Source organism: Sparus aurata, chromosome 19 (genome assembly GCF_900880675.1).
Source record: "Sparus aurata chromosome 19, fSpaAur1.1, whole genome shotgun sequence".
NCBI classification, from domain to species: Eukaryota; Metazoa; Chordata; class Actinopteri; order Spariformes; family Sparidae; genus Sparus; species Sparus aurata.
Window position 1 is genome coordinate 18,955,323 of NC_044205.1, and position 25,780 is coordinate 18,981,102.

Below are 25,780 nucleotides of genomic sequence, written 5' to 3' on the forward strand. Positions count from 1 at the left end.
TAAAACACTGAAAATGCACTGAAAAAAGATGCTTTGTCAGTTGGTAAGTAGGCTCTTGAGTTGCACACCGGCAGTGTTTTTAATTCACAAAATCATAGATCTTTTTTCCTTTTACATGCGTTTGTACGACATATGCAGCTATCATAAATTTCATGCCACCAGGTCAGATTTACATACCTACATCAAACTGCTACTGCAGTGGTATAAAAGTAAAGAGTGGTACAAGCATCAATATCCTACCCCAGTCAAACAGCAAGCAGAGGAAAAGGATGAATTGAAGAGGTGGAATTCAGTCCATGTTATATGGCTGAGCCCGTGGCGGAGAGAGAAAGGCAGCAGGGAGAGGGGAGTAACAAGTGTTTGCATTTATTTGATTTTATTTAAATAACCACATTTTCAAAAATGTATTCATTCGAATTCCTTAGAATCAGCATAAATCTGTAAATTGTGAAAACAATTCAATTTATTAAGTTTAAACATATGAACATGGTTTAAATATGGCAAGCCCTGGAAAAAGCAAGATTCAGTTAGTTAAAATGTATGTGACTAGTTTAATCTCCCGTCCAGCAGGTGGCGGTAATGTAGCTTTATTTTTTTATTAGGCTCACTGGCCAACCTCCAGTTTAGAGGACAAAAAGCGCGCGTGCTCAGCCATTACACCGTAGAGACCTGCTGCCTGGTAAGTTATACCTGCACTCATCCTTTTTAATAATCCAGTTATCCGTCCATGTACATAATTATTATTAGTGAAGTTGATATAATATCACACTAATACCAATATATTGACTATTAAATCGAATAAGTCTGTCATTTTCATCCAGTTTACTAGCTAGCAGTTACAAGTGGTTCTAATAAATCAGCTTTAGCTTTAGCTAGTTAGCTCATTGGCTAACGTTCCAGGTATGACTAATTAAAACAATTCAGTATTTAAAGTTTGGATGAGGGACTTTTCCTATTAAGCGTTTGACTACATTGCCTACATATAGGGTAACTTATAGCAAACAACTACCGTATATTGTTTATTGGTCTTTTTCTGCATGGACTTAACTTGGTACATTTTCCTACATTTTTAATCTTGACATTCATATTAGTATCTTGTGTTTTAAAAAAAAGAAAAGATATGCAAGTGTGTGTATGTGTGTGTGTGTGTGTGTGTGTGTGTATGTGTATGCATATATACATAAATATGTTAACACTTGTTAATTACACTAAATGAGTGGTGCAGACTATTCTGTCAACTATAACATTTAACTTGATCAAAAGCATAAGCTACAGTATATAAGGGACAAAATTTTGTCCAAGGGATGACTGAGTACTTCTTTCAGAATTTGCATAAATTTGTATAAATTGGTACTGCCTTTGATTTTTTTAAGCAAAAGAACTTCACACAATATAGAATAGGATGTTAAATGCATTTGGTGTAATACAAATTAAGTAAAGTTTATCCTGTGTTTTCTCCTCTCTTTCAGGTCAACATGGAGTTCATACGTATAATAAAAACTGTTCCTCTGATAACAAAATTCACTGGACAACTGGACAGATACACTGTTGACCTGATGAGGGTTTTCCGTGCCAAAGGAGGATCTGCCGGACAGAAAATCCGAACCATAATGGCACAGACGGCTAAAGTAAGTGTTTTTTTGTATTATTTTACCGGAATACTACTTGAATTCTTAGGAACTGTTTTTCTTTCTTCTCTCCCTCTCCTGCTTGTCCTCCTCATCCTCTTCTCTCTTTTGTAAACATTAAATAGATTTGCAGGCCTACAGTGGTTTCATGTAGCAAATATGTGTTTACCAAAGATTCACCTCTGCAATCAGTGATCGCTGTATTAAAGCAGCTTAATAAACATACGACAAAAAATTTCTTTCGAGCAAAGTATTGTCATCAGCATCTCTAGGAAGGGGGTCTAGCAAGTACAGCCTGCTCTTATCTTAAAATTTTACTAAATTTTACACTTTAAAATGCAGCATTACTTCAACTGTAAATCAATGCATTGACTAATGTCATGCATTGGGATCTTGTTTCAGAATGACAACATAAACTTCAAGTGCAAATGTGTCCTGAGAGGCCTTATTTGTGTGGACCGCTAATGAGCTCGAACTGCTGCTGCGACTCACACTCGACTACATGGCGAGTAAGTCTTCTGCTGCACGAACACAAGCATGTAGTCCGCCATTGTTGTTATTGTTGTTATTAGACATTGCGATGTAAAGAGGTTGAAGGCTAGATGTTGAGGGGTTGGGCAATGCATCATTGATAGGCAAAGTATGCGGATTCGCTGTCCACACGAGAACGCAAGGGCAGCGTTTTCTGATTTTTCCACCCTGAGACCAGGTTTAAAAAAAGTCAGTTTACAGGATCCATTTGGACGATCGGCCAAAACAATGCAAAACATATGCATTTACACACAAAGCGTTTCCATGTGGATGGTCCTTAAGAGTCTACCTCAATGAAGACATGGAGGCAGTTGTCAAAGAATACATGGTAAGTGTACGCAAGCCTACTCTCTTCAGATTAGAATTGCTTTATGGATATATTTACATGTAAAGATTTGTTAATTGTCTTTTAGGGTGGGTGTAATGTGCACTGAAATATTAAACTACGCAGCGATCAGTGTGAAGCATGATTAGTCTTAAAAGACAAATGACAAACTTGTCAGCTGTAAATGGTCATGTTAAAGAGTAAAACAGTTGGCAGTACAAAGTCTGGAAATTATGGATGAGAATCATGAAACACTCATGATATGCTGATCTCAGAGTTTGTGTAGATATGGATCAAATACATTATTCCTGACAAATTTAAACAGTAACACTACAGTACACTTGCACATTTTAAAGTGAAAGTTTCGATTCTCACCCATATATTTACATTTGCTGCTTCATGCGAGTAACAGATCCTCCAAGTTTGACCAGTAAGCTCCTTCCCTGTCATGAGAACAAGCGCTTTATCAGGAGTTTGTTCTTCCAAAGTGAATGAAGTGGATCTGGACCAGTAAAGGACAATTTTGAGTAGTGATTCAAAGCTACAAAATTCTTTTAAGGATGCACAACTTGGTGATACAGTGGTATTTCTAGGAAAGAAAGTAGTTCCACAATTTTGGAAGCAAGGGGTCTGAAAAGTGCATCTAACAATTAAATGACAAACATGTTGTTGAGCATCCCTAAAAAAATGTTAAGCTGTGCGTTGCTGCTCAGAATAGTGTTGTTGCTGGGGCTTATTCATTTTGGAGAACAGTCGCTTGTTCTCACAACAGGGAAGGAGTTGATAGGTCAAGGTTTACAGATTTATTACATTTAACATGGGTAAGAACCCCAACTATCACTTTAATTACATGGCTGCAGCAGTATGAACGAAAAACTCTACAGCAGAACTAAATAAATAAAATAAATAAGAACTGAGAAACACTTTAAACTTGATATATATAAATTTTCCAGTGGGAGCTGTCAGAGTTTACAAAAGTAGCTTACTAGTAGGTGGCAATCTATCTCAGTAGGCATCAATGGTGAGTTGAGATAATTTTATGGAAACTGTCCAGCTGGGCATAGGGGCTTGGTTAGACAAAAAAAGATGTTCAGTTTTTGGGTCTTTCTGGGTTTTTTGTGTGAGGTTTTGAAACCTTCAATTTTTTTACATTTATACATTTGAATGATTCTACATATCTGAATGTGTGCTTTAAAAAGCTCATTGTTCTTTTTGTTTATCCTCCAGGACAGCAAAAGCGCAGAGGCTGCATCAGGGATTGCATGGACAACAATGGGCATCTATGTCATTCGGGTGGAGCGAGCCAGTCCAGGAGACGAGCTTCCAGATGTTGGTGTTGTACTTGAAGCCATGGAGGTTCTGCAAAACCTCAAGTGTCACGTTTGGATGTGTGATGCTTTTTGGACTGGTTTATGTGCTGAACTTAAGCTACGCCAAACACCTCAAGTGCACATTCGAAGTGTTTCAGAAAATCCTGATGGAACTGGAGACAACAAAGCTTTCACCAAATGCCCAAGTACTGAAAATTAAGATGCTCAGACGATTGTTATTGGACTGATAGACATATCCCACTGGGAAAACGTTTATCAGAGTGGTTAACTTGCTGCACATTTCAGTACTTGTTTAAATCAACTGTCAACTGTTCCGCTTGTTTTTTGATTGTTATGATTTTCATGAAAGATGTGATGGTGCAAAAGCCTGTCAACCACTGAGCCTTATGGCAATGCTTTGGATTGTTAGGGTGGTATAACAATTTCAAATAGTGGATGTCAGGGATTCTTTGAAATGTTGGTGTACTGAGGGAGGGAGGGAGGGAGTTTCTCAATGCTGCAGAAAGGTCTGTTTACATTTTTTAATTTTTGTACATGATATATTCTTTGTGTTATGTAACACGCAGCAAAGTGAGCACAATGGAGTGCAGCTGCTCACCTGAGACTCATGATAATATGGATCCTTATTTCAAAATTGGATCCCAGGAATTGTTTGCCTTCTTTAATGTAAAGAAGAGAGTTCATAGTTCCCTTTTATATAAGCTTATAAATGTTTGCATTTATTAGATTATTAATCTACATCTATAAGCTCAAAGGTCAATTGTGGCAAAAATGTAAATGTTTGAAAATTGAGCACTTTTGTAACCTTAATGTGAGGACATTTTATTTGATTTGTTATTTTTAAAAATAAAAAATAAAAAACAATTTGCACACACCACTTGGACAACACATGTATGAGCACTGGTTCAAATATTTCTAACCTGCCCATGTGGGTGTGTGCTGTGTTATTGAATTGAAGTGATGTTGCTGCCTTGAGTTTTTGTGATGCCTAAACTTGCCACATGCCTTGAAGCATTAATAAACCATTAATGTGAGAACTGATTCTCTGAACATTCATTTAAAAGCATAATTACGACGAAAGTGCCACTTTTAAGATTGACCGTATTTTTGTTTTCGGGTCAAAATCATTGTCAATGGCGTGCATCAAAATCGCGATTTTTAAAACACTAAGAAAGTTCGTCACAACATGAAACTTTGCTCGTAGTATCACCAGGGTCTCCACACATGAAGCATTGAGAACATTGTTTGTGAACACAGAGTTTACTAAAAAGAAAGTTTTTGAACAACTCACGTTAGCAGTTGCTTGTTACACTCGCCGCCGTCCTGCCAGTTGAGAAGTATCGATCTCCAATACAACGTAACATGGAGGACAGTTATAAGTGTATAATTGCCTGAAACTGTGTTTATGTAACCTTAAAATTAGTTCTGTATGTCCACAGAGGAAGGGAGTCGTCTTCCACAGGGTCCCCTTCGTTTGGTTTAAATCTGCAACCTGCTCACTAGATGTCACTAGATCCTTAAGACTGTTCTTTCAAGACAAGATGAGCAATTTTTAATCTTGTTTCAGTCTCCACAACCCTGTAATGAATAACATAGTTTCCTCAAACCTCCTATCTATCAAAATATGGAATCTTTAACAGATGCTTGGATTTTCACTGTGATTTGATATTTTAATATGAGACAGAGACAGATATTTACTGACTAATGTTTTTTAATGCCCAAACAAACTAAATAAACTCTCTTTGTTTTCATAGCTGAATAAACAAATGGACCTTAAAGGACAACACATTTGGCTGTTAGCAGACTATGACTGTGATCCGTAATATAACATATACATTCTTGCCGAAACTTCTAGACTGCAAAAAGTCTGGTTTACTCACCTACTCCAATCCACTCTGCAACACAACCCATATTTCAACTGATTCATAAATTCATTTTTCTTTTTTTTACTTACTTAAAAACGTGGCTAAAATCACGCAGCGTATCAACATGCAGTGTTGGGGAGTAACGAATTACATGTAACGACGTTACGTAATTTAATTACAAAATTTACGTAATTGTAATCCGTTAAATTACTGGGAGAAAATATGTAATTAAATTACAGTTGCTTTTGGAAATTTCAATGATTACAACTTAAGTTACATTTGAAATATCGCCGCAAAAGCTCGGATTTATCAAATAGTTTTTCGCCCCCCTGGATTCATGTTTGTTTTTAGTTTTTTTCATATCAACATCCTCCTTCAAAAAACTGACGCTTGTGATTGGCTCTCTGGTCATGTGCCATTCGACTCAACCGACAAACCGTATGGCGGCAGTCAGACTCAGCAGCAACAGTGTCGGCGGCGCACAAGATGTTCCTGGGCTGGAAATACAAAAAACACTTAATACAGACAGAAGCCAGGCTTCCCTGTATTACAAAGGTGGCTCTCTTTTAACCCGACTAGATCACCATGGTAACTTATGCTTAGCTCATAACCTGGTCCCGACCAGGTTCTGTTCATTGTTTAATCATAAAATCAACTGTTTCACTATTTAACTCATTTACAGCTGGCGTGACCTTTACTTTGAAAGTCCAGTCGAGCTGGATCAGAACAGAGCATTTGTACGGAGGGAGAGATCGCGCTGATCCGCTGCTGTTTACTTTCTCTCTGAGCGTCTCCGCCTACAGATGTTCAGCTGAGGGGATACGCTGCTCAGCTAATGATCCGACTCGCGTCAGGAGGTCATTTATTAGGCTATAGCCTATTTACTTTTATATACAGTCAGTCACCACTGAAAGAAGTTGTACGCTGGCAGCAGGACAGATAATTTAACTTAATGTGGCCATGAATAAATTAATTGTTTCGCCTGTTATGTGTTGTCCAAACGCAAATTTTGAGTAGGTCTACTCTGTTTTCTTACATTTAAAAAGGTCTTTGTACAGAGACAACATTAGATTTGCTTGTAGCTACAGCACCTAAAAAACCCACTGTAACCTATTTTCATACGCACACCCAGCCTCGCTTTCAATAAAACACACACTGGCATTTTATAATTGCGATCAGTGAAATATATGAAAACAATATAAAACACATTTTAAGACAACAGTTGTTGTTGCTCTAAAGCTTCATATTTAAAAGCAGCTCAATGTAGAGATGTCAGAAATTAAAATCAGCCTCCTCTTGTCATATTTGCAGCAACACTGTTGCTTCAGGCTGTGATCAGGCTTTTTTGTATCGCTCATACTCTCTCCATTAAAACAACCTGCTCCTCTTGGCTGAAATCAGCCCGTTGTCGCTCCATTTAGTGAGGAAGTGAGCCTCCTTTGCAGCACAGGCCGAAGGTCAGACTCATAATATATGGTTAAACCTTTGAACTGAAAGGTTTGCACACTATAGGTCTTAAAATGTGAAAATGGTTAACAGTTGAGAGATTTCATTCAAAATTAAGAAAAGTAATCATAATGTAATCAAATGTAATTAGTTACATTACTTTGAGAAAGTAATTGAAATAGTTACACTACTATTACATTTTCAACAGGGTAACTTGTAATTGTAACCAACTACATTTCCAAAGTAATCTTCCCAACACTGTCAACATGACATGTTAAACAGAAGAGACATATTTTAGTCTCATCATAACTCAATACAAATAGAAGAAAACAACTCATTTCAATGCGATGTTACATTCTTTTATTTGATCTCAGTTAACGTAAGATGATGACAAACATCACTTCATGCCTTTGGATTTAGCAGAGGTCCAGATCTCCTCATTCTCCCTGTGCAGCACCAGTTTGCCGTCATTGGTCAGGTGAAGACGGCACATGTTACAGCTGGGCTTGGCGGAGTTTGTGTGCCACTTGGCTTGGTCATCGTTGTTGTACATGACCAGGTTGCAGTCAGCCTGCATGCACAGGCGGGTAGCATCCGATCCTTCTGTCTCTGACGTCCACAGAGGGCGCCAGCCGTAGACAACAAAGTTACCATCGTCCTGCAGGGCACAAAGAGACATTTGACTGAAATGTCTCTTCCCAAACTCGTATTCTCTTGCATTGCATTTACATATGCATATTTTGTGTACTCACCTGGAAAATAGCCTTATACTCCCTGTTGTTGGAGATCAGGAAGTCTCCCCTGCGGAGCTCATCATGCTTGGACAAGAAGTTCCTGCTCATGATTCTGCAACAAAAAGAAAACCTGTGTTGTATCTTTGTACAACACTGAAATTATACTCAATAATGCATTTTTACTTATCTATTTTTACTTGGTTTGCCAATTCAGCTGTGCACCACTGTTGATTTAATATTTTTCTTTTGTTTATTCTCACAATAAACCTTTTGCACCTGTCATAAACCTCATGCACATATTCAACAGTGACAACTCTTGCACATATGAATGCATCCGTCAGTATAAATGTATAGAGTACTTACAGGCTTGAATGTCCCACCGCAGTCTGAGTGTAAGCAGAGGAAAAGGAGTGGTGGAGAAAAACGTTTAATTCTCTCCACTTTTATAGACCCTGATGTGGGGGTGGAGAGAGGAGGGCACAGAGAGGGAAGTGTAGTCCTCCTCTTTGTCTCATCAGAACAGAATGTTCCAGTTCTATAATATAACATATGCAACATGTTTGAATGAGCGACTGTCATGCAGAGATGTAAAAGAGGGTCTTGTATGTCAAATATTTTTATGTATTTATCAGTGCGACACCTCAGTTGCCTCCCAATACGGAGGCTGATATGCACAAGAAAGTCCTCCAGTGGCTCTACCCATCAGTCAGTCATGAGCTGCTTTCACTTAGTTCGCAAACCTATTTAAAGGTCAACTTTGTACGGAAATCCCAAAGCATCAGTATCTGACAGGTTGAAAAATCGACTTTCTTACATAGAAGACCTTTAAATTCTGAGCAGGCTTTACTATTCAAATACCCCAACCTTTGTCCACCGCCCCATTCAGGGAGAGACGGATTGCGTAACTAGGAGATTTTTTTTCTAATCACAAAAAAAGGGCTTTGTCGGCTCCCTCTGCTTCCCTCTCTCTGTACATTGTCCCCATCAAGGCTTTCTGTGTCCAGAAAGAAAGTACGGACTTTGAAATGTACTTAAAGTAGAAAAGTAAAGCTAACTCAATCTCACGTCATGTTAATACAATTCAAAGATCATTAAACTTAAAAGTCGGAATCAGCAGGATTTATCTGAGCTTTTTGTAGACTCAAGGCTAGTTGATCGCTGAGTCTCATTCCCAGGACGTCAAATACAGCCATTTTTTTTTATAGATTGTCCTGAGCAGCAACAACCTGAGAAAATAAGACAATCCAGGCAGAGGGCTGCAGGGTGTCTGCAGATACGAGACACCATCACGCCATTTCTCCCCGTTCCAGTCCCCCTCCCTGTCTCTTACCTCCTTGTCATGTCTTTTACATTGTTTCGTTGTGCTGCATCTGTCACGCATGATGTGCGCTGATAGATTGAAATCAGTCTTGTGATGCATAAATAATGGATAATTTACTCTGAATGTTTTAAACTAAAGTGACAAGCCTGTTTTGAAAACTTTAGAAGCAGAAAGTGCAGATATAAAAACCTACTTAAAGGAGAACTTCGGTCGATTTAAACATGCAGCTTCATTGCTCAAGCTACCCTTGACTTGCCAGTGCCGAAGATGCGAACACATTTGGTCCAACCATTACAGAGCTCCGTGAACGGAGACTTAGCATTGACAGCTAACAGCATGGGGTCAGAACTTTACACTGGGTTTTAAGCGTCTTAACATGCTCCACATCTCACACCAAAAGTTATGCAACATCAGCAGACACCTTAGCACACAGCACTGTAGCGTGTATGACTCAAACTGAATAAAAAAGTAGTTAAAACAGTGTGTTTGTGCAAGGAGCTACTTACCTGTTTGTTGACATCCGTGTCTTCCGGTAGCTAGACCAAACTAGTCAATCCATCGAGCATGCAGTTACTCCCTCACTGGCGGAGACAGAAACATATTCCGGCATTTTCCGGTTTCTGTTCATAATGAAACAGCCTGTCATGAGCCATGAACCTTACAATAGCCTGTTAAGTGCACACTCGATGGATATGCTAGTTTGGTCTAGCTACCGGAACACACGGATGTCAACAAACAGGTAAGTAGCTCCTTGCACAAACACACTGTTTTAACTACTTTTTTATTCATTTTGAGTCATACACGCTACAGTGCTGTGTGCTAAGGTGTCTGCTGTTGTTGCATAACTTTTGGTGTGAGATGTGGAGCATGTTAAGACGCTTAAAACACAGTGTAAAGTTCTGACCCCATGCTGTTAGCTGTCAATGCTAAGTCTCCGTTCACAGAGCTCTGTAGTGGTTGGACCAAATGTGTTCGCGTCTTCGGTACTGGCAAGTCAAGGGTAGCTTGAGCAATGAAGCTGCATGTTTAAATCGACCGAAGTTCTCCTTTAAGTACAGTAATGAAATATTTGTACTTTATTACTCCCCACCTCTGCTAGAACCCAAGATAAAAAACCACAGGGCCGCAAGATTACTGTAGATCCTCTAGCGGTGCAGCTTTACTTAAAGGGACAGTTCACTGCCAAAATCAAAAATACATATTTTCCTCTTACAAATAGTGCTGTTTATCCATTCAGGTTGTTTTGGTTCGAGTTGCGGAGTTTTTGAGATACTGTCAATAGAGAAGTCTGTGTTCCAAACAAAACCTCAACGGCCATGTCTTTTCCAGGAAATCATGACCCGGTTTCTCAAGATAAGCCACAGATCTTGTATTTGACCTTTGTTAGCAGTTTCATGTGGGAGCTTTTTCCTTCCAGCTGGCTGTGAACTAAACGGCAGAATAAATGTTAGCTAGGACCTGTTTCTGCAAAACCAGAGAAAAGGTTTCTTTATGTTGCAACTTTACGTTCTATAACGGTCAATTTTTGATTTCTTTCTTGGCAGAGCGGTGTGTTTATGCTTTGGTTAGGTTTAGGCACAAAAACTACTTGGTTATGGTTAGGAAAAGAGCATGGTTTGTCAAAAAAAAAAAGATATCTGCTTCGGTTGCCACAAACACAGCTTGAAATGTCTCAAGCTCTGCTTAAAAACAAATGGCTTTGTCACCACAACTATGGCTGTGAATGGCCCAAGTTCCTGTGAAAAATATTCAGTTTTGGCCTCAAAACATGGCTGGAAATTGTCCCAAGTTCTCCTTGAAAATATCCAGTGGTGGGACATCCAAACTGCTCAGTTGGTAGAGTGTGTGCCCTGTAGTTTAACGATTACGAATACCAGAACGGAGACTCAAACTGTGGTCACTCATTTTGCAGCCTCACACCTGCAACTCCATCACCCAGTGGCATTGTCTACACCAGGGGTTCTCAACCTTTTGCAAGCTGGGCCCCCCCAAAGCTGGTTCATTGCAGTTGCCCCCCACACACACAGAGACACCGTCAGGGGCCCATGAAGGAAGAAGAAGAAGAAAAAAAACAGCTGTCCAGAATTGCTACAGGCCCTGTTTTTGTGAATGAAATATCTAGGGGCGGGTAGGCAAGGTAACGCTGAGTGGCCTTGATGCCTGTCAGTCATGATGAGTCTCGTCACCTCTCCGCTGTGTCTGCAGCTGAGCACGCCTTCTTCCTCCCTCCGGCAGGCAGCCTGGCCCTGCTGCAGTCCTCCTCGGACAGACGCTAAAGCTCACTTTGATTTTTTCATCATCTCTCCCTCTCTTGGGGTCGACAGAGAAACGTCTAGCGGCTGCTTCTCCCGAGTTTTCCTCTGCATATTTTACGACAGAAAGTTTGAATTTGAAGTCGTACTTTTTATTTTGTGCTGCACCGGAGCAATGGCGATCATCAATGTGATACTGACTGACAGGAAACAAGCACAATATGTGAATAAGGCGAAGAAGAAAAACGTGCAGTTGTCAGTGGTCACGTCTTATTCCTTGATTAAAAAAAAAAAAATGAATTAGACCCGGCATTTATTTGGTTATTTATCAAAATATACACCTGCACCCGGCGGGTCCCTGCGGTTAATTAAACCCGGCTATTATTTGGTAATATAAGTTACATTTACACCCCGCTCTGACGGCGGCGGCCATGCGCATCCTGGACGCGGAGTGGCGTGTGTCTCCTCTCTGCTCCGACTGCAGGCTGGACTGCTGCGCGAGGCTACTGAGAGACTGACCGCCTGTGAATGCTTTTGGACGGGGGAGGAACTCACGGCAGCACCCGCTGCTCGTTGAGCACAGTAACTGCAGAGTGATACGTGCTGTCAAGTCAGCGTCTCCAAACACCACAAAAGTCTCCAATAACACCAGTAAAAGATAGATTTGTCGGTAGTCGCTTTTGACAAAAAAAAATTTCGACATGGGGGGAATTTTCAGATTTTTTTTTTTCTTCTCCCATCCTGTAGCCTACTCGCGCCCCCCCGGGAGAGTGTCCGCGCCCCCCCAGGGGGGCGGGCCCCACCGGTTAAGAACCACTGGACACGATACACAGGTATTTGCCAAATACCCACCAAATAAGCTCTGGAATTTACGCATAACCACTCAAGAACACCCAAGGATACATAATGACATAGTTTTGAGACAAATTGTACTTCACCCAACAGTGAACTCGAGTAGATAGAATAGAAGAATATCAGGGCAAGCCAGTCAGGACCAGAGTAGGACGGGTGGGTCTCTAACAAGCCTGTACACGACACAGGTAAATACCACACAAAAAACAAAACACATTTTCTTTCCTTTTTTATTACACAGTGTTACATCTGGAATACAGTGAATTCACAAGCAGAGAAGTAAGTAAAGTCTCACAGCAGAATGAGCTTAAAGTAAGGTTGAATCACCAGCTTTTGAAGAGAGATTTGCTCTTTTTGTATTTTTTGTATAATAAATGGCTCCTGGAGGAGAAATCTTCAGGAAATGAGTCAAAGTTACCTCACTCCAGTGAAATAAGCATGCAACGGGTTAACTACGGATTTGTTGGCTACATGTTATGAGGAATGCCATTTTTGCTGTAATGTGTGATTGTTTTGTTTCTTTTAGCCAGTAGACACAGCCAACAGTGTAGGAGCTCCACTGTTGTAAGTCATTTTTTTGCAGTGATCCGTCCTGGCTGTCCTCATGTCCTGAAACAAGAGAGGAAACACGTTCAGAAGTCTGTTCAGGCAGGAAGCAACACTGTAGTCTTTCAGTGTTTACATAAAATGTATTAAAGAATACAATATATTCACTTTAGAGATGTCAACTTTTACAAATACTGTTAACTGTAACTAGTAAAAGCTACTTCTTTGTCGTCTGTGGATAAAGTCCTCAGAGTCCCTTTAAAAAACGCTAAATTTTGAGGCTCGTTGCCCTAAGAGACTGTATAAGACCTGTGAAACACTGTCTACAACAAATTCTCAATCATTTGGGCATTCTTGTTAATTCAGCAAATGACATACACAGAGTTATTTCTTCCCTTGTGTGAAAAACGTTTATAAATGCCAGGCGTGAGCTGACAGGCCTGAGGATGTCCCCTTGTGATCGGCTCACTCAGGATGGATGTCGATGCCAAACGTGAAAAGCCTCTGTGTGCAACTTTAATTATGAGACCAAAACCACTTGGTTAGGAAGAGATCATGTTTTGGCTGATCTGGTTCTGTCGCCACAAACAAAGGACTCTGAAAAGACTTTGAAATTGGCTGATTGATGAGTACTTCATACAGCTTAAGAGGTGCAAGAGATCTGAGTATATTGAAGATTTTAAAAAGCAGAAAATGTAAGTTAAAAGCATACAGGGAACTGGGAACAACCTCAGGCACCACCCTCTTAAACACTGGAGAAGGAATAAAGCATGGTGTCCTGAAGAAGAGCTGTATGATGTGTTAAACTGTTTTTCTAACCTGCTGCAATTGACAATCACATAAAAAAACAAAAAAAATAAATAAAAAAATCATAGATGGTAATAACATGACAGGACATGAATACCTGCGTGAGTCTTGGTTTCTGGATACAGTGAACATACGGCTTGGGGCTCGGCTCTATCTGGTCCTCTGCAGCTTTGTAGCAAACTGCACAGTCCATCAGCGGCTGTGAGGTAATTAAAGAGATGAGAGGAAAGTGTGAGGATCTATGCTGTAGATGTTTTCAGTACCGCGCAGCGCAGATTCGAAATGCTCTCTCACTCTGTCGTTCCTGAAGGGGCACGTCTGAGGGTTCGACTCGGTTGTTCCTTTGGCGCACCTGGTGGGCTTCAGGTAGAAGTGGTGGTACAGGTATCGCACCCCGAATCCAGACTGCAAGAGAGCAGAGGGTCATGAGTCAGTCAGAATATACTTAAAGGCACACTGTATAGTTCTTTGGAAAGGAATTTTAATGAGAAGAGAAAGAACTTAATTTTGCATAAACAAACTAAATAAACAAACTCTCTTTGTTTTCATGATTGAATAAACAAGCTGGTCTACAAACACAGTTTGACTTTGTTTACATGTGGCGGACCCTGCCACCTTTCTATCGTCAAACAGTGTTCTGGGGACCTTATTTTCCTCTGAGAACAGCTTTGAAATTCAAAACTACACAATGTCCCTACCTTGAGTAAAAGTACTGAATTTGCAGAATGGCCCAATTCATAATTATATAGAGTAAAACATAGGAGGCCCTCGAGGTATCGTGTGCGAATTCTACAATAAACAGCAGGAACGCCCACATGCTTCTGGGGCTTAAACTAGTCACCCGTGATATAAATCCTCCACACCGGACTTTTAAAACTCAAAACAAACGTACAAACAATTTTTAAAACCACACACACACACACACACACAATTTAAATTAATAAACCTTTTCGAGTAAAAGCAGCAGAACATTTCTCCCCTTTTTCTTTTCTGTCAGGATGCCTGATTTACATTCTTAAGACAGGATGTAGGATCAGTTTCTACTTCAGCATTAGCTCACAGTTGCCTTAACGGCAAAGCATGTTGCTGACTTGCAGCTGTTTCACATTTCCGCCGTGGCTTTTCCCCAAGCCAACGACTGATGAAAACCATAAACAGCCACTTCACACTGATAAATGTCAGATTCATTGTGAAGCCTGGTGGGAACATGGTGTCATTTTCTTCATCCGAACATTGAATCAAAACCACACCTTATCAGGGATTTCTCTTGGTGAAACCAAACAGCACTTGACCCGAAAACAGATGTCTAAACAAGTATGAGCTAGAACTCCCTGAGGGCGAGGTGAAAGTGCAGAAGGTAAAACTGAAAGTAGGACTTATCTGAAGCAGAACTACACTCATGTTTCTTATTTATTTGAGTATAATGAAACATTTGGCTGTATAGTTTTACTAAATACAGATACTTTCATGTTCTTGTTGGGACTTCGAGTTGAACATTTATTTGAAAATCTGCCATGCCTTCACGCCTCAGTAGTTTCAATTGTAGCTGCTAGGAATGATGGAACATGTTCTAACACAGGAAATGTCAAATCAGACGTCAACACCGAGAGATCTGCCAAGAGGACTTAGGAATTGCTAGGTTTACCTCTATATCTGACTTGTCCAGACTTCTCAGGAAGCGAAAATGGTGGTGCACCCCGGCATGAGAGTTGAGTTGCTCTAAAGCCAGATCTACTCCTCTCTTGTAGTAATCAGGCAGCTCGCTGTAAGGATCCTGCGCCTCGGCAGAGTACAACACAGCTCCCGCACAAACCAGAAACAGCAACCCAACAGCCATCTTCCCTCGAGTGTGTGAGGAGAGCAGCTCGGCTCAGAGGGTGAACACCCTCCTCTCCCCGCAGGATCAATACCCACTTCCAAAACAAGTCCTATTATGGCTGTGTGAGTCACAAGAGGAACTCATCACAGTGACCATCACTGCCAAGACAGTTTACTTTTTATCTCCAAGTTCCCGTAAAACCCCAGGGGATTGATTCTGATTAAGGCTCTTAAGGGGGGTGGGGGTGATTTTGACAGAAGAATTGCCAGAATTGCGCTCATGTCATTAAATGTTACCACAAAGGACACTTGGAGGAGTGATCCGAGTCCTGGAAACAAGCCCACAATGAAAAAAGTTTGGCCCCGGGACAAACATAAAGGTCAGCAGTGATCAGCGGGGGAATGAACTCTTGGCTCCGCTTCATCGGCTCTCTTGTTGAGTTTGGCAGGAAAGTGGGTCACTTATAGGAAATGAGGGTTTTCTTTGTAAGGCTTCTCATGACTACTTGTTGATACATGTAAGTCAGTGGCATCCGTGGGAAGAAGGACTCAGAAGTTTCAGTATCCTTTTTAACCATTTCAGATCACATCCGCCGTCCTGCTGTGCACCTAGTTAGAAACGTTTGCCAAGAGAAATGTATTTCTTCATAGTTTTTGATAACAAAGTCAATCACAGTCCAGTCATGTGATCTCCTACATGTAAAACAAAATGTCTTGTGTGCCTTCGTGAGCTTATACAAACGGATTCCAACCAATATCATGTCATCCCACAAAAATCTTCATCTGTAAGCGCGGAGCGAGTCACACAGAGAAAAAGATCTCATGTCAGAAAGACACATCTGGAGTGTTTACAGTACAAAAACACAAATGTATAACTTTATTCACTGATTTGGGTGAAACTGAAACACATTTTATGGAGAAAAATGTCCACCTCAACTGTTCTGCCTGAACGGTCGCTGAAATCTCATGATGCTTAATAGATATAGGATTCCTGGATCCACACCAAAAGTTATGGGGGTCTTTTCTGGGCCGAGACTGATCCTCTATCCAAGTTTTGTGGAAATCCATTCCCTTGTTTTGGTGTAATCGTGCAGACAAACCAACTAACTGCTGAAGTAAACATATCCAAAACAAACATTACAAACATTGTCCAACTGTAGATCAACAGTAGCCTGTGAGTGTGAGTGGAACACCAAATACAGTCAGTTTGATAACACAAGAAGATTGACATTGAACCTAAGTCCCAAATATTTGTTATGTTATTCAAATTAGATTATTAAATCTAATTATCTGGTGATATTCTGTATTTTTCTGACAATGATCAAATCAAATGAAAAGACCAAATCAATAAATCCATAAATGAAGTGATCTATTCACAAGTCATGCCTGCCTTGTATAATGTAACTTCCTCTGGCACTGATCTCCAAAAAATCATTGAAAACAAAAATGAAACTGGGCTCTGTTTCTTTTTTTATTTCCACGTACACTCTGCCCTGCTGCCGTGCTGTAAATATTCACTCTACCACCAACTGTGTATTAATCCATGGGTAAAAATAGTCCCCAACAAATGTGCCATTTTCTACTGTTAGATTATTATTTACTAAAAGCGTATTTTTTCAGTGGGAAAAAATGGGCTGAGTACTGAGGACTCAGAACCCAAGTGAGCAAAGACATTCAGAAGACGTCCACTGACTGAAGTTTCTGCAACTTCTTTTTTTTTCAGAAGTCTTTTTAAAGCTTTGACGTCCAGTTGGCATCCTAACAGGGTTCAACATGAAAGTTTTTATACTTTGTTACGATGTCTATTACAGACATCCAAGGTTGGTTGCATTGCTTTCGGTCCAACATGAAAATTTCATGACAACATTCAGATACTAACATGTTTTAAACGTCCACAGACGTCCAAAAGGGGTCCTGGCCAAATGTCCAGATATTTAACTTGATTTAAACGACGACAAAAGTGGGTCTGGACTGACTGACGTCAAACAGGCATGATCAGAACGTCTCCCTGACATTGTTGGTTTTGGTCTTTTTTACAGGATCTCGCCGGCCTTATTTTTTCAAATACCGCCCCAAAAAAATGAAATTGAAAACAGTCATTCCATACAGTCATTGTACACAAAAACTGAAACTTCTGATTCCCCGCAAATTACACTTTATTGACACTCCTGTAAAACAAATTCAACATGCTATTTATCTTTTTGCATGAATTGCTGAAGGTGTGAAACAGAGATCTCACTCAGATGTGATCAGAAATTATGAACAATTAACAAGAACGCATGTGCTTTTAGCTTGAAATGCTGATAGAGATGGCTCCAAAGCAGGACAAAGAAACGCTGATAGGTGTCACATTCGATACTACGTGGGTCATCCAAGAAATCACTCTGTTCCTATTGATGCGAGGAGGGTTGGGGATCCACTGCTGTAACCCATGCGGTTGCAGTGCTCCACTCTGGTCGTCTTCATCTCCTGTTGTTCAAGGAAAAGAAGTGAAGGTAAAAATGGTAAAATGTCATACACAGTCTCGTGAAGTCGTGTTCCATGTTTGCTGTGAGCGTTTGTCATAGAAGTGAGCAGACTGACCTGCGTGAGGGCCGTTTTGTGGACACAGTGAACGTACGGTTTGGGCTCCTGTTCAATCTGGTCTCTGTACGTTTTGTAACAGACTGCGCAGTCTATCAGCGGCTGCATGAACGCACACAAACAAAAAAATGAGTCAGGGCAGGTTCCTCGCCCTTCCAAATTCCACATTTTTTATGAGTTCAGCGAACGCAGCTCGAGCAACCAGATATAACTCACCCTGTCGTTTCTGAACTGACAGCCTGTGGAGTCGACCGTTCCCTTCGGACAGTTGGTGGCTTTGAGGTAGAAGTGGTGGTAGATGTAAATCGCGTCGAAACCAGGCTGAAGGAAAGAGAAGGGGGGAGAATTACATGGGGGGAAAAACTTGGGACTAACTCGAGGAGTTTTCTCTGATAAGTCACATTCTCTCCACATTCTTGGATGATTAAAGCCTTTCCTGAGTATTTCACTCACAGCAGATCCCAGGAAACTACTCGATAATGAACCCCAGCGCAACAAGAGATAAACACACTGATTCAGAAATTAAGACACACTGGAATCTACCTGAATGTCCGACTTGAGGACAGTCCTGAGGAAGAGAAAATGATGCTGGATTCCAGAATGAGAATGGAGCTTCTCCAGGGCCAGATCCACTCCTTTCTTGAGGGAATCAGAGAGCCTATCGTAATTATTCTCCTGTGCATTGCAGGAACAGAGCAAGGCTCCGGTGCTCAACAGCAACAGCAAAACAGCTGCCATCTTTCTCCCTCTGTCAGCAACAATGAGGGCGATGGGGAACGGTGCAAAGGACCACCCACTTTCTGACTTTCCCTCTTTCTTCCTGGGAGAGACCAGTCTGGAAACACACAGCAATCTTCACAGCCCTGACATTGTAGACTCACAGCCAACCTCAACACGAGAAGTTAACAGTGTTGCCCCCAAGAGCTCTGTGCACGAAACACACGCAAACAGAAAAATACCAATTTGAAGAGATAAGGGAGTGACATGTCAAAACACGCAGCACAAACAGAAAACATCATTCATGTTCATCACTTTTTAGAAATCAGTGTTGCCAGATAATGCTGGTTTGGTATTTTTTAATGACAGTATTTTAAAAATGTATTGGTTATTCTAACACACCCAGTCATACAGCTAAACTTTGATATGAGATAATGATATGCATCCTAGCTTCTATGTAGCCCTCTGTGCACCACTTGAATTATTGTTTCATTATTCTTTAATATTGTATGGAACTCCAAAAATGTCACTATTGTCTATCAATTCATTTTAATAGTTTATTATAGATAATATTTTGGTATGATCAGTTTGGTCAGATATTGAGACATTATTGGGCTGAAAGGCATTAAATCAATCTGGAAACACTGTCCTTGTTTTCTAACTAATATCTGTCATATTCTGTGTATAGTGGTATTTTTTGTATTTTCTACGGAAGTCTATTGCTGCCAGTATCATCATCATCATGACATTATAACAGGAAACGTTTATCGTTGATACAAGATGTTATCTCTATTATCCTGTTGTTTCCTGTAACATATTGTCTCATTATTACCACATGATTAGAAACTTTTCTTCTAATAATACACTATATATTGAAATGTATTAAACATTAAATGGTACAGGGCATAAATCGTCCGCACCAGACTCGTCAACTCTACAACAAAACCATTATAGAACAAAAAGAAAATATCACACTGTTCATATTTAATATCGCATTATTTTCATAAACTGTAAGGGCACACAACACATCTTCTAGAAGCTCTATGATTTTACTGCATGAAACACCTTAATAGGAATATTCATTTTTAGTATTCCAGTATGACATGCTGGGATGTGAAACATTTCACAGTCTAATGAGATAAATTGTATTTTTCTTTTTATAATGCTCTATAAAGTTTGTATTTCGTAAAATATCTTGAATATCTTGTTAACAACAAACTTTTCATGTTATAATGTGACACTGATCCACTTTACTCCTTTGGTAGCAATACATCTGTAATTTGAGCCGATTTCTATGTTTAAAGCATCTTTTCTGTATTTGTTTGTGTTTTCAGTGTTTCCTAATATAATGTGAAAATATTTTGCTATAACATGACGGTTTATGTTCCAACAATTAGCTATCATGTTATGATGGAAAACGTTTCACATTCCGACAAAATTAAAACTACACTGCGACGGCAAAAACAAGATTCTTTATATAAACTATAAACTTGTCATGTTATGTGATATTGATCCACTTTTCTATTCCTGGCAGCGATGTGCTTGTGTGAATTAAAGCACATTTCCATATTCAAAGTGTGTTTCTTTGTCTTGTTTGATTCTAACTGCTGTGTTTTAAAGATCTTCTCTCCATCTGCTTTTGCGTCGCCTATTTGCATGTGTTTGCTAAGAAAAACAAGAGAGAGCCACAGCAAGGATAAATAGAAAATAACCTTTTTTATTTGTCATCAATATTTCAACCATTAATGTACACGGGAACATCAGCAACATCCTCTCGGACTTTGTATTGCTTGAAATGGAACAACATATTGTATCAGCAATTCACGACTTTGACAGATACTTTGGCATACACACACTGAACCTTCACTCCATCCACAGGCACGATGAGCAAACATAAAAATGACACTGTGCTTCTCATCGACCACCCCCCCCTTCATCGCCCGTGGCCGTGATGCAGCCGAAAGCTTCTGTGACCAAATAAAATCTTCAAAAACAGCAATAATCCCTCATATTGCGACAGATAAATAATGCAGAGATGTCTGATTCATGAGTGTCTCCAAAGTGCAAACTATTGTAACATGCTTGTCGTCCTTACAAACACGACAGACACTTGTGGCTGATCGCTTCGTGGTCCCGCAGGCACTTTGAGACTTTGTGCACCTTTGCGTGACATCAAACAGGCACAAGATCACAATGACAGTCGGGCTGAGATGGGACAGTACAGAGATTGGTAAAGTAGTGTCTGAAATACACACTTGAGAGTAACAGAGGCCCGAAAATTTAAGTTATTTGACACAGTCAAAGCTTTAACCAATCTATGTCACACTGATACAACATGACACAAAACAAAACAAAGAAAAACATGTATATATCTTCTTTTAAAATCCTTCCCTCTCAGTGATGCATGATTATTGAGATTGTCTACACAGCTTGTGTTGAAAAATTTGGTCGACCAAGTGTCTACACAGCTTGTGTTGAAAAATTTGGTCGACCAAGTTCACGAGTGTATATGAAATGTTTAAACAGTTAGTCGATGCCCCACCCCACCAAAAGAAAAGCAAAATTATGACAATGAAAGGAATGTTTTACTGTGAAATTTTGTTAATTTAGGCTAACAACAATGTTATGAGATGTGAGATTGCTGAACTGCAGCTTATTAATCTGACCACAAAACTATTTACACGAGACATTTGGCACTCGGACAAAAGTAAATTACAGTGATTCCCATAAATCAGCCACACCAAGCGAGACCTCTAAACAAACTACATTAGTACATTAGTGCCCTAATCATGTGCGTAGAGACATTTAGAGTATAGTCATTATGCCACTGTGTTAATATCCTTCTTAAAAAAAAAATGACAAAAATGTGTAATGAACATGATATCCTGGCATTAGTGTGATGAGAAATTGCATGTTCATGTACAGTACTGCTTCTTTTTTGTTTTTGGTACAGTCCTGCAAAATCTCCCTCTGCTGGTGATCTTCATTCACTGCAGGTACATAATTTGACATAAAAGCCCAACTGTCATCTAAACTCAGCACCAAAAAAAAAAAAAATACGGTTAAAGGCTAAAATCAACCACAGAAATTCATTTCAGAAGCAAACTAAAGCAACACTGATTCTTTTAAAGAGGACAATAAACTCATGTTACTCGAATAAAAATGATTACATAAAATACAGTCATTGTTCAGATTTTGGTAAAAAGTGCTACGAGCTTTTCGGGAGGCGGGTAAAGTGATCGCTGTCTACAATAAGACAGAATGAGGAGAAAATAAACACCTCTCAGTATACCTTTTTATTTCCTTCATAAGGCGCTTAGTGAGCTTAAAACATGAAAAAAAAAAAAAAAAAAAATGCGCGACAAACAGCTAATAACTCAGCAATGTTAATATAAAAGAATAAATCCCATATATCCTCCACATATTCAATGTGAATCAGAGCAACCTTTCAGGGCTAAAAATGAATCTGTCAAATCTGCAAATCTATCCTCTACCGTATATCGCATTTCATCTTGAGCTCGAGATCACGTCGCTTGATTTGGAATCTCTTGTCCCCTGAAATATGTATTTTAAAAAAACTACATCATGAGTGAACACGCGGTATCTGTTCGATTCTCCTCGCCCCCGACAGTCTGATAAAAAGTTTGACCAAAGTAACAACCAACCAGACTTGCGACATGCTGTGCGTTAACACATCAGCGCTGCACAGTGATGTGGTGTCAAAATGCGAGTGTTACAGGTTTGAAGGACTCATTGGTCGGCAGAGTGATTGACAGGTGTTTTGGTGTCCGCTAAGGGAAGCTGAGTGGTAACGTAATGGGCTCGTTGCGGGTTACATGGGCATGTGCATCTCCGAGTACTCATCGTGACAGTCGCGCTCGTCAAACTTCGGCTCTGCGTCATCCGCATCCAACTGGAGGAGGGAGAGGACAGGTCAGGATTAGTGACGACAAGTGTAGTTACTAATTATAATATTAATACATTTACTATATAAACACCTTTAAAAACAGAGTAACAAAGAGCTTTACATGCAACATATCAACAAAGAATTGAGAAAGTAAGAAGTAATTGCATATTTAAATATAAACAGCAGACAGTGCAACACAGGGAAGTAAAATAAGGAAAATATGGATCAATTAAAAAAAACTAAGATCTAAATCAGGTTTTAAAGGCAGCTTTATATAAATGTGTTACTTTGAAATTGATAAAAAAAGAGTTTTGTCTGATGATCTTAGGGTCACTAGTTAATTTTCAGTTTAGTCTACTATAGGAAATGTGAACATTTCACAAAAATGCTAAAGATTAAAAGATACAGGAATTAACTCCTTATCTTTAATGCCAAATTAATAGCATTCACATGCCATAGAAGTAAATATATAATGATAACATACATATATAATATGATTCAGTAAATAAATAAAATAAGATGATATAAGGGTGAGTTATGACGTTGCCGCAGCTGTGGTTGCAGTGCAGGTGTGTAAAAAAGTAATGCAGCGCCCTCCTGTGGTGAACTTACACATGCCATCTCTCTGGTGTTGAAGATGCGGCGCAGCAGGAACATCTTGACAGGGACGGTGAGGATGAGGACGAAGGGGAAAGCAAGCGACGCCTGGGTCGACATCACAGCCCACAGGGCCCCCAAACACACCAGCTGGATGCCGGTGAACAGATGCATACGCAACGTACGGACCTTGAGGAAACAGAGATCGGAAAGTTTGAGACGGGATACTGATCTTACACTGCCGTTTCAGGGGCAAGCAACTATACAGAGATTTTGGGGATGATTATATATAAAGTTAAAAATTAAGATTGTTCGATAAGTCACTGATTAATCACTGAGGTCAGTTATTGAGTGCAAGTACCCAAAGAAAATGACTTATTTAAAGTGATTTGAGTAGTTGTACTTAGTTACTTCCACCCCTGCCTCTTACCTTGCGCACGTAGGTGTGGTCAGGGTGATACTTTGGTGGCATGAGCAGCAGCATCATCCGTTCTGTCAGCTGGATACCATTAAGTGACATCACACCCATGTAGAGGAAGATGCCGAACAGCACTGCCAGAGGGATCTGACGTAGCAGGTCGCCTATCACAATCGACATACCTGTGCAGAGGAGGGAAATTTAAATATGAACATTTTCTAGATAGATTTGGCTCCGAAAATAGGAAAGAGCACGGATGACACTCACCAACCATGATGGCCACCAGGAGCCCGGTGACCCTCTGCTCCTTCACCTCCTGGATGCGAGGCTTGTCTCCGGGGGCGACGGCCTTACTCATGACAGTCAGGGCGTTGACGTGGGTCACCGAGCGGACGGTCGCAGCGGCCATCCACGGCAGGCCGAAGAGAGCCGAGCTGCCGCCCAGCACCACGATCAGCAGCAGGTCCAGATGGAAACCAGAACCCTTCACCAGCATCCGCTCCTTCTTACTCACTATCAGGCTGCGGGGGAGTAAACACAGACGTAAACAACAGAGTTGGATGACCCGGCAAAGAGAAAGGCTGAGTTTGTAACAGACAGCTGTGGAGCAAGTTTTGAGTTGTTGTTTTACTTTGATTTATTCAGAGCGGCCTGCTGTCGGTAACCTCTGAGAAAAACCCTCTCTTCTATCAGTGTGTTGCACAACTCAATTCATGATTACGAAACACTCTGACACTGAGAGATACTGATTAAAGCAAATAGCACAATATTTTTGACTCAGTACTGTCATGGTTATGTCTCGTTAAAATATTACTTACTGAATATTACTGTATTTCAGGAACAAAAGTAATTTTACGGCAATAAACATATTTTGTTTTTAAAAAGATGTTGAGGTGTATCATAAAATGGAAATACTCTCGAAATACCTTTAAATTGTGCTTTAGTACAGTAATAGAGTAAATGCACTTAATTACATTCCATAACTCATCACAGGCAAAGTTGCATTAGTGAACGATTAAAGCAGCACTATGTAGGCAAACCTTTAAAAGCCACTCTGAAAATAGATCTGACGTCTGATGATATTCCCGTAACTCACGTAGTGATCTGAGTCTCCATGAAGATGAGGATGAAAACCAGCAGAGCGGGCAGGCAGCAGGCAAACATCATCCAGATGGGGAATTTACCGTCTGAACCCAGAGGACTGATGATCCAGCCGCGTTTGGAGGGACTTGTCACAGAGAAACCTGAAGGAACGCTCAGTTTCTGGACGAGGATGACAACAGGGAGACGATCATTGGTTTCATGGTTTCCAAAGAGCCACACACACAGACAAGTCACACATTTACACAAGATGAGTGACAGTGTTTGAGTCTCACCTGTGTGTATGTGTCGTTTATGCTGTAATCCACCAGGACCATGATGAGGATGGCGATCGGCACGCCGAAATCTCCAATAATCCTGCGAAACTGAACCAAATGAATCATTAACAAGGCTGAAACTATTCTGGCTGATTGCTCTGCAGATTTTAAATTGCATCACATTAAGGGAATTTATCTCCTCACCCTTCCCGGGAAGAACGCGCTGTTCTTGAACTTGCGCAGGTAGAAAGCGATGAAAAACGTTCCGGCCATGAGAACCAGAGAGAGCAGCGCAGTGTTGGGCTCGCCGGTCACCGTCACAGGCTGGGTGTTGTTGCTCAGCATCAGCGAGATATTTTCTGCCGAGGCGTCTTCTGTGTTGTTGTCCAGGGAGCAACGTTTCAGTGGGTGCTCTTTGAAAATCTGCTCAAAGACACAAAGGGATCCAATTACTGCGCAATATTTTACAACGCAGCAGAGACCGAAACGCACACACGTGTTGTGATTACTTTCGGCGGAGGGATTATAATTCATCACCAGTTTATCCACAACTACACTTTCTGGAAAATGAGATTATCCTGTGGCAAAACACCTTTCAAGTCTGTGCCATAAAACTAAAAATAGCAAAACCCTTCCAGAATCATAAGCCTGGATAATAGTCAACCCTTAATCCATTTAACTTTCAAGGCCAATCAATCTCAAAAGATTTCAGGTGCAGTTGCTAGAAAAACATACTCATTTCGA

The 25,780-nt window shown here is 40.3% G+C and overlaps 3 protein-coding genes and 1 long non-coding RNA gene across 10 annotated transcripts in view; 1 reads left to right on the top strand and 3 right to left on the bottom strand.

Moving 5' to 3' along the window:
• Positions 1-455: 455 nt before the first annotated feature.
• LOC115569708 (uncharacterized) lies at positions 456-4,856 on the top strand. 3 transcript variants are annotated; one of them, XR_003981613.1, is made up of 5 exons: positions 456-679; positions 1,470-1,628; positions 2,031-2,137; positions 2,354-2,487; positions 3,712-4,856. It is a non-coding gene; the product is annotated as an uncharacterized LOC115569708 (long non-coding RNA). The 3 variants fall into 3 exon arrangements; XR_003981611.1 differs by having other exon boundaries at positions 2,361-2,487; XR_003981612.1 differs by lacking the exon at positions 2,354-2,487 and having other exon boundaries at positions 458-679.
• A 2,607-nt stretch (positions 4,857-7,463) lies between these two features.
• On the bottom strand, positions 7,464-8,356 carry LOC115570441 (lectin-like). The gene is made up of 3 exons (XM_030399042.1): positions 8,224-8,356; positions 7,879-7,972; positions 7,464-7,784 (listed from the first exon to the last, which is right to left on the bottom strand). Exons 2-3 carry the CDS (start codon positions 7,966-7,968, stop codon positions 7,524-7,526), a joined length of 351 nt encoding a protein of 116 aa, XP_030254902.1. The 5' UTR covers positions 7,969-7,972; positions 8,224-8,356; the 3' UTR covers positions 7,464-7,523.
• A 4,142-nt stretch (positions 8,357-12,498) lies between these two features.
• LOC115570440 (uncharacterized) lies at positions 12,499-15,649 on the bottom strand. The gene is made up of 4 exons (XM_030399041.1): positions 15,284-15,649; positions 13,933-14,043; positions 13,736-13,837; positions 12,499-12,894 (listed from the first exon to the last, which is right to left on the bottom strand). Exons 1-4 carry the CDS (start codon positions 15,473-15,475, stop codon positions 12,808-12,810), a joined length of 492 nt encoding a protein of 163 aa, XP_030254901.1. The 5' UTR covers positions 15,476-15,649; the 3' UTR covers positions 12,499-12,807.
• Positions 15,650-20,453: 4,804 nt separating this feature from the next.
• slc4a2b (solute carrier family 4 member 2b) overlaps positions 20,454-25,780 on the bottom strand; it is a 50,722-nt gene continuing 45,395 nt past the window's right edge. For all 5 annotated transcript variants that reach the window (XM_030398569.1, XM_030398568.1, XM_030398570.1 and 2 more), the window contains 7 exons: positions 25,241-25,459; positions 25,055-25,144; positions 24,775-24,941; positions 23,946-24,199; positions 23,691-23,860; positions 23,276-23,449; positions 20,454-22,669 (listed from right to left, as the gene is read on the bottom strand). In XM_030398569.1, the coding sequence (XP_030254429.1) occupies positions 22,589-22,669; positions 23,276-23,449; positions 23,691-23,860; positions 23,946-24,199; positions 24,775-24,941; positions 25,055-25,144; positions 25,241-25,459 (1,155 nt within the window). In that variant the 3' untranslated portion in view covers positions 20,454-22,588. The remainder of the gene's footprint in view (positions 22,670-23,275; positions 23,450-23,690; positions 23,861-23,945; positions 24,200-24,774; positions 24,942-25,054; positions 25,145-25,240; positions 25,460-25,780) is intronic.

Excerpts from the sequence above, each read along its gene's own strand:
- LOC115570441 (XM_030399042.1), bottom strand. The coding sequence starts at position 7,968 with ATGAGCAGGAACTTCTTGTCCAAGCATGATGAGCTCCGCAGGGGAGAC. Across the intron at positions 7,785-7,878 it reads AGTATAAGGCTATTTTCCAG|GACGATGGTAACTTTGTTGT; the intron begins GTGAGTACACAA and ends TGTGCCCTGCAG.
- LOC115570440 (XM_030399041.1), bottom strand. The coding sequence starts at position 15,475 with ATGGCTGTTGGGTTGCTGTTTCTGGTTTGTGCGGGAGCTGTGTTGTAC. Across the intron at positions 14,044-15,283 it reads TGGACAAGTCAGATATAGAG|TCTGGATTCGGGGTGCGATA; the intron begins GTAAACCTAGCA and ends GCTCTCTTGCAG. Across the intron at positions 12,895-13,735 it reads AGAAACCAAGACTCACGCAG|GACATGAGGACAGCCAGGAC; the intron begins GTATTCATGTCC and ends CTCTTGTTTCAG.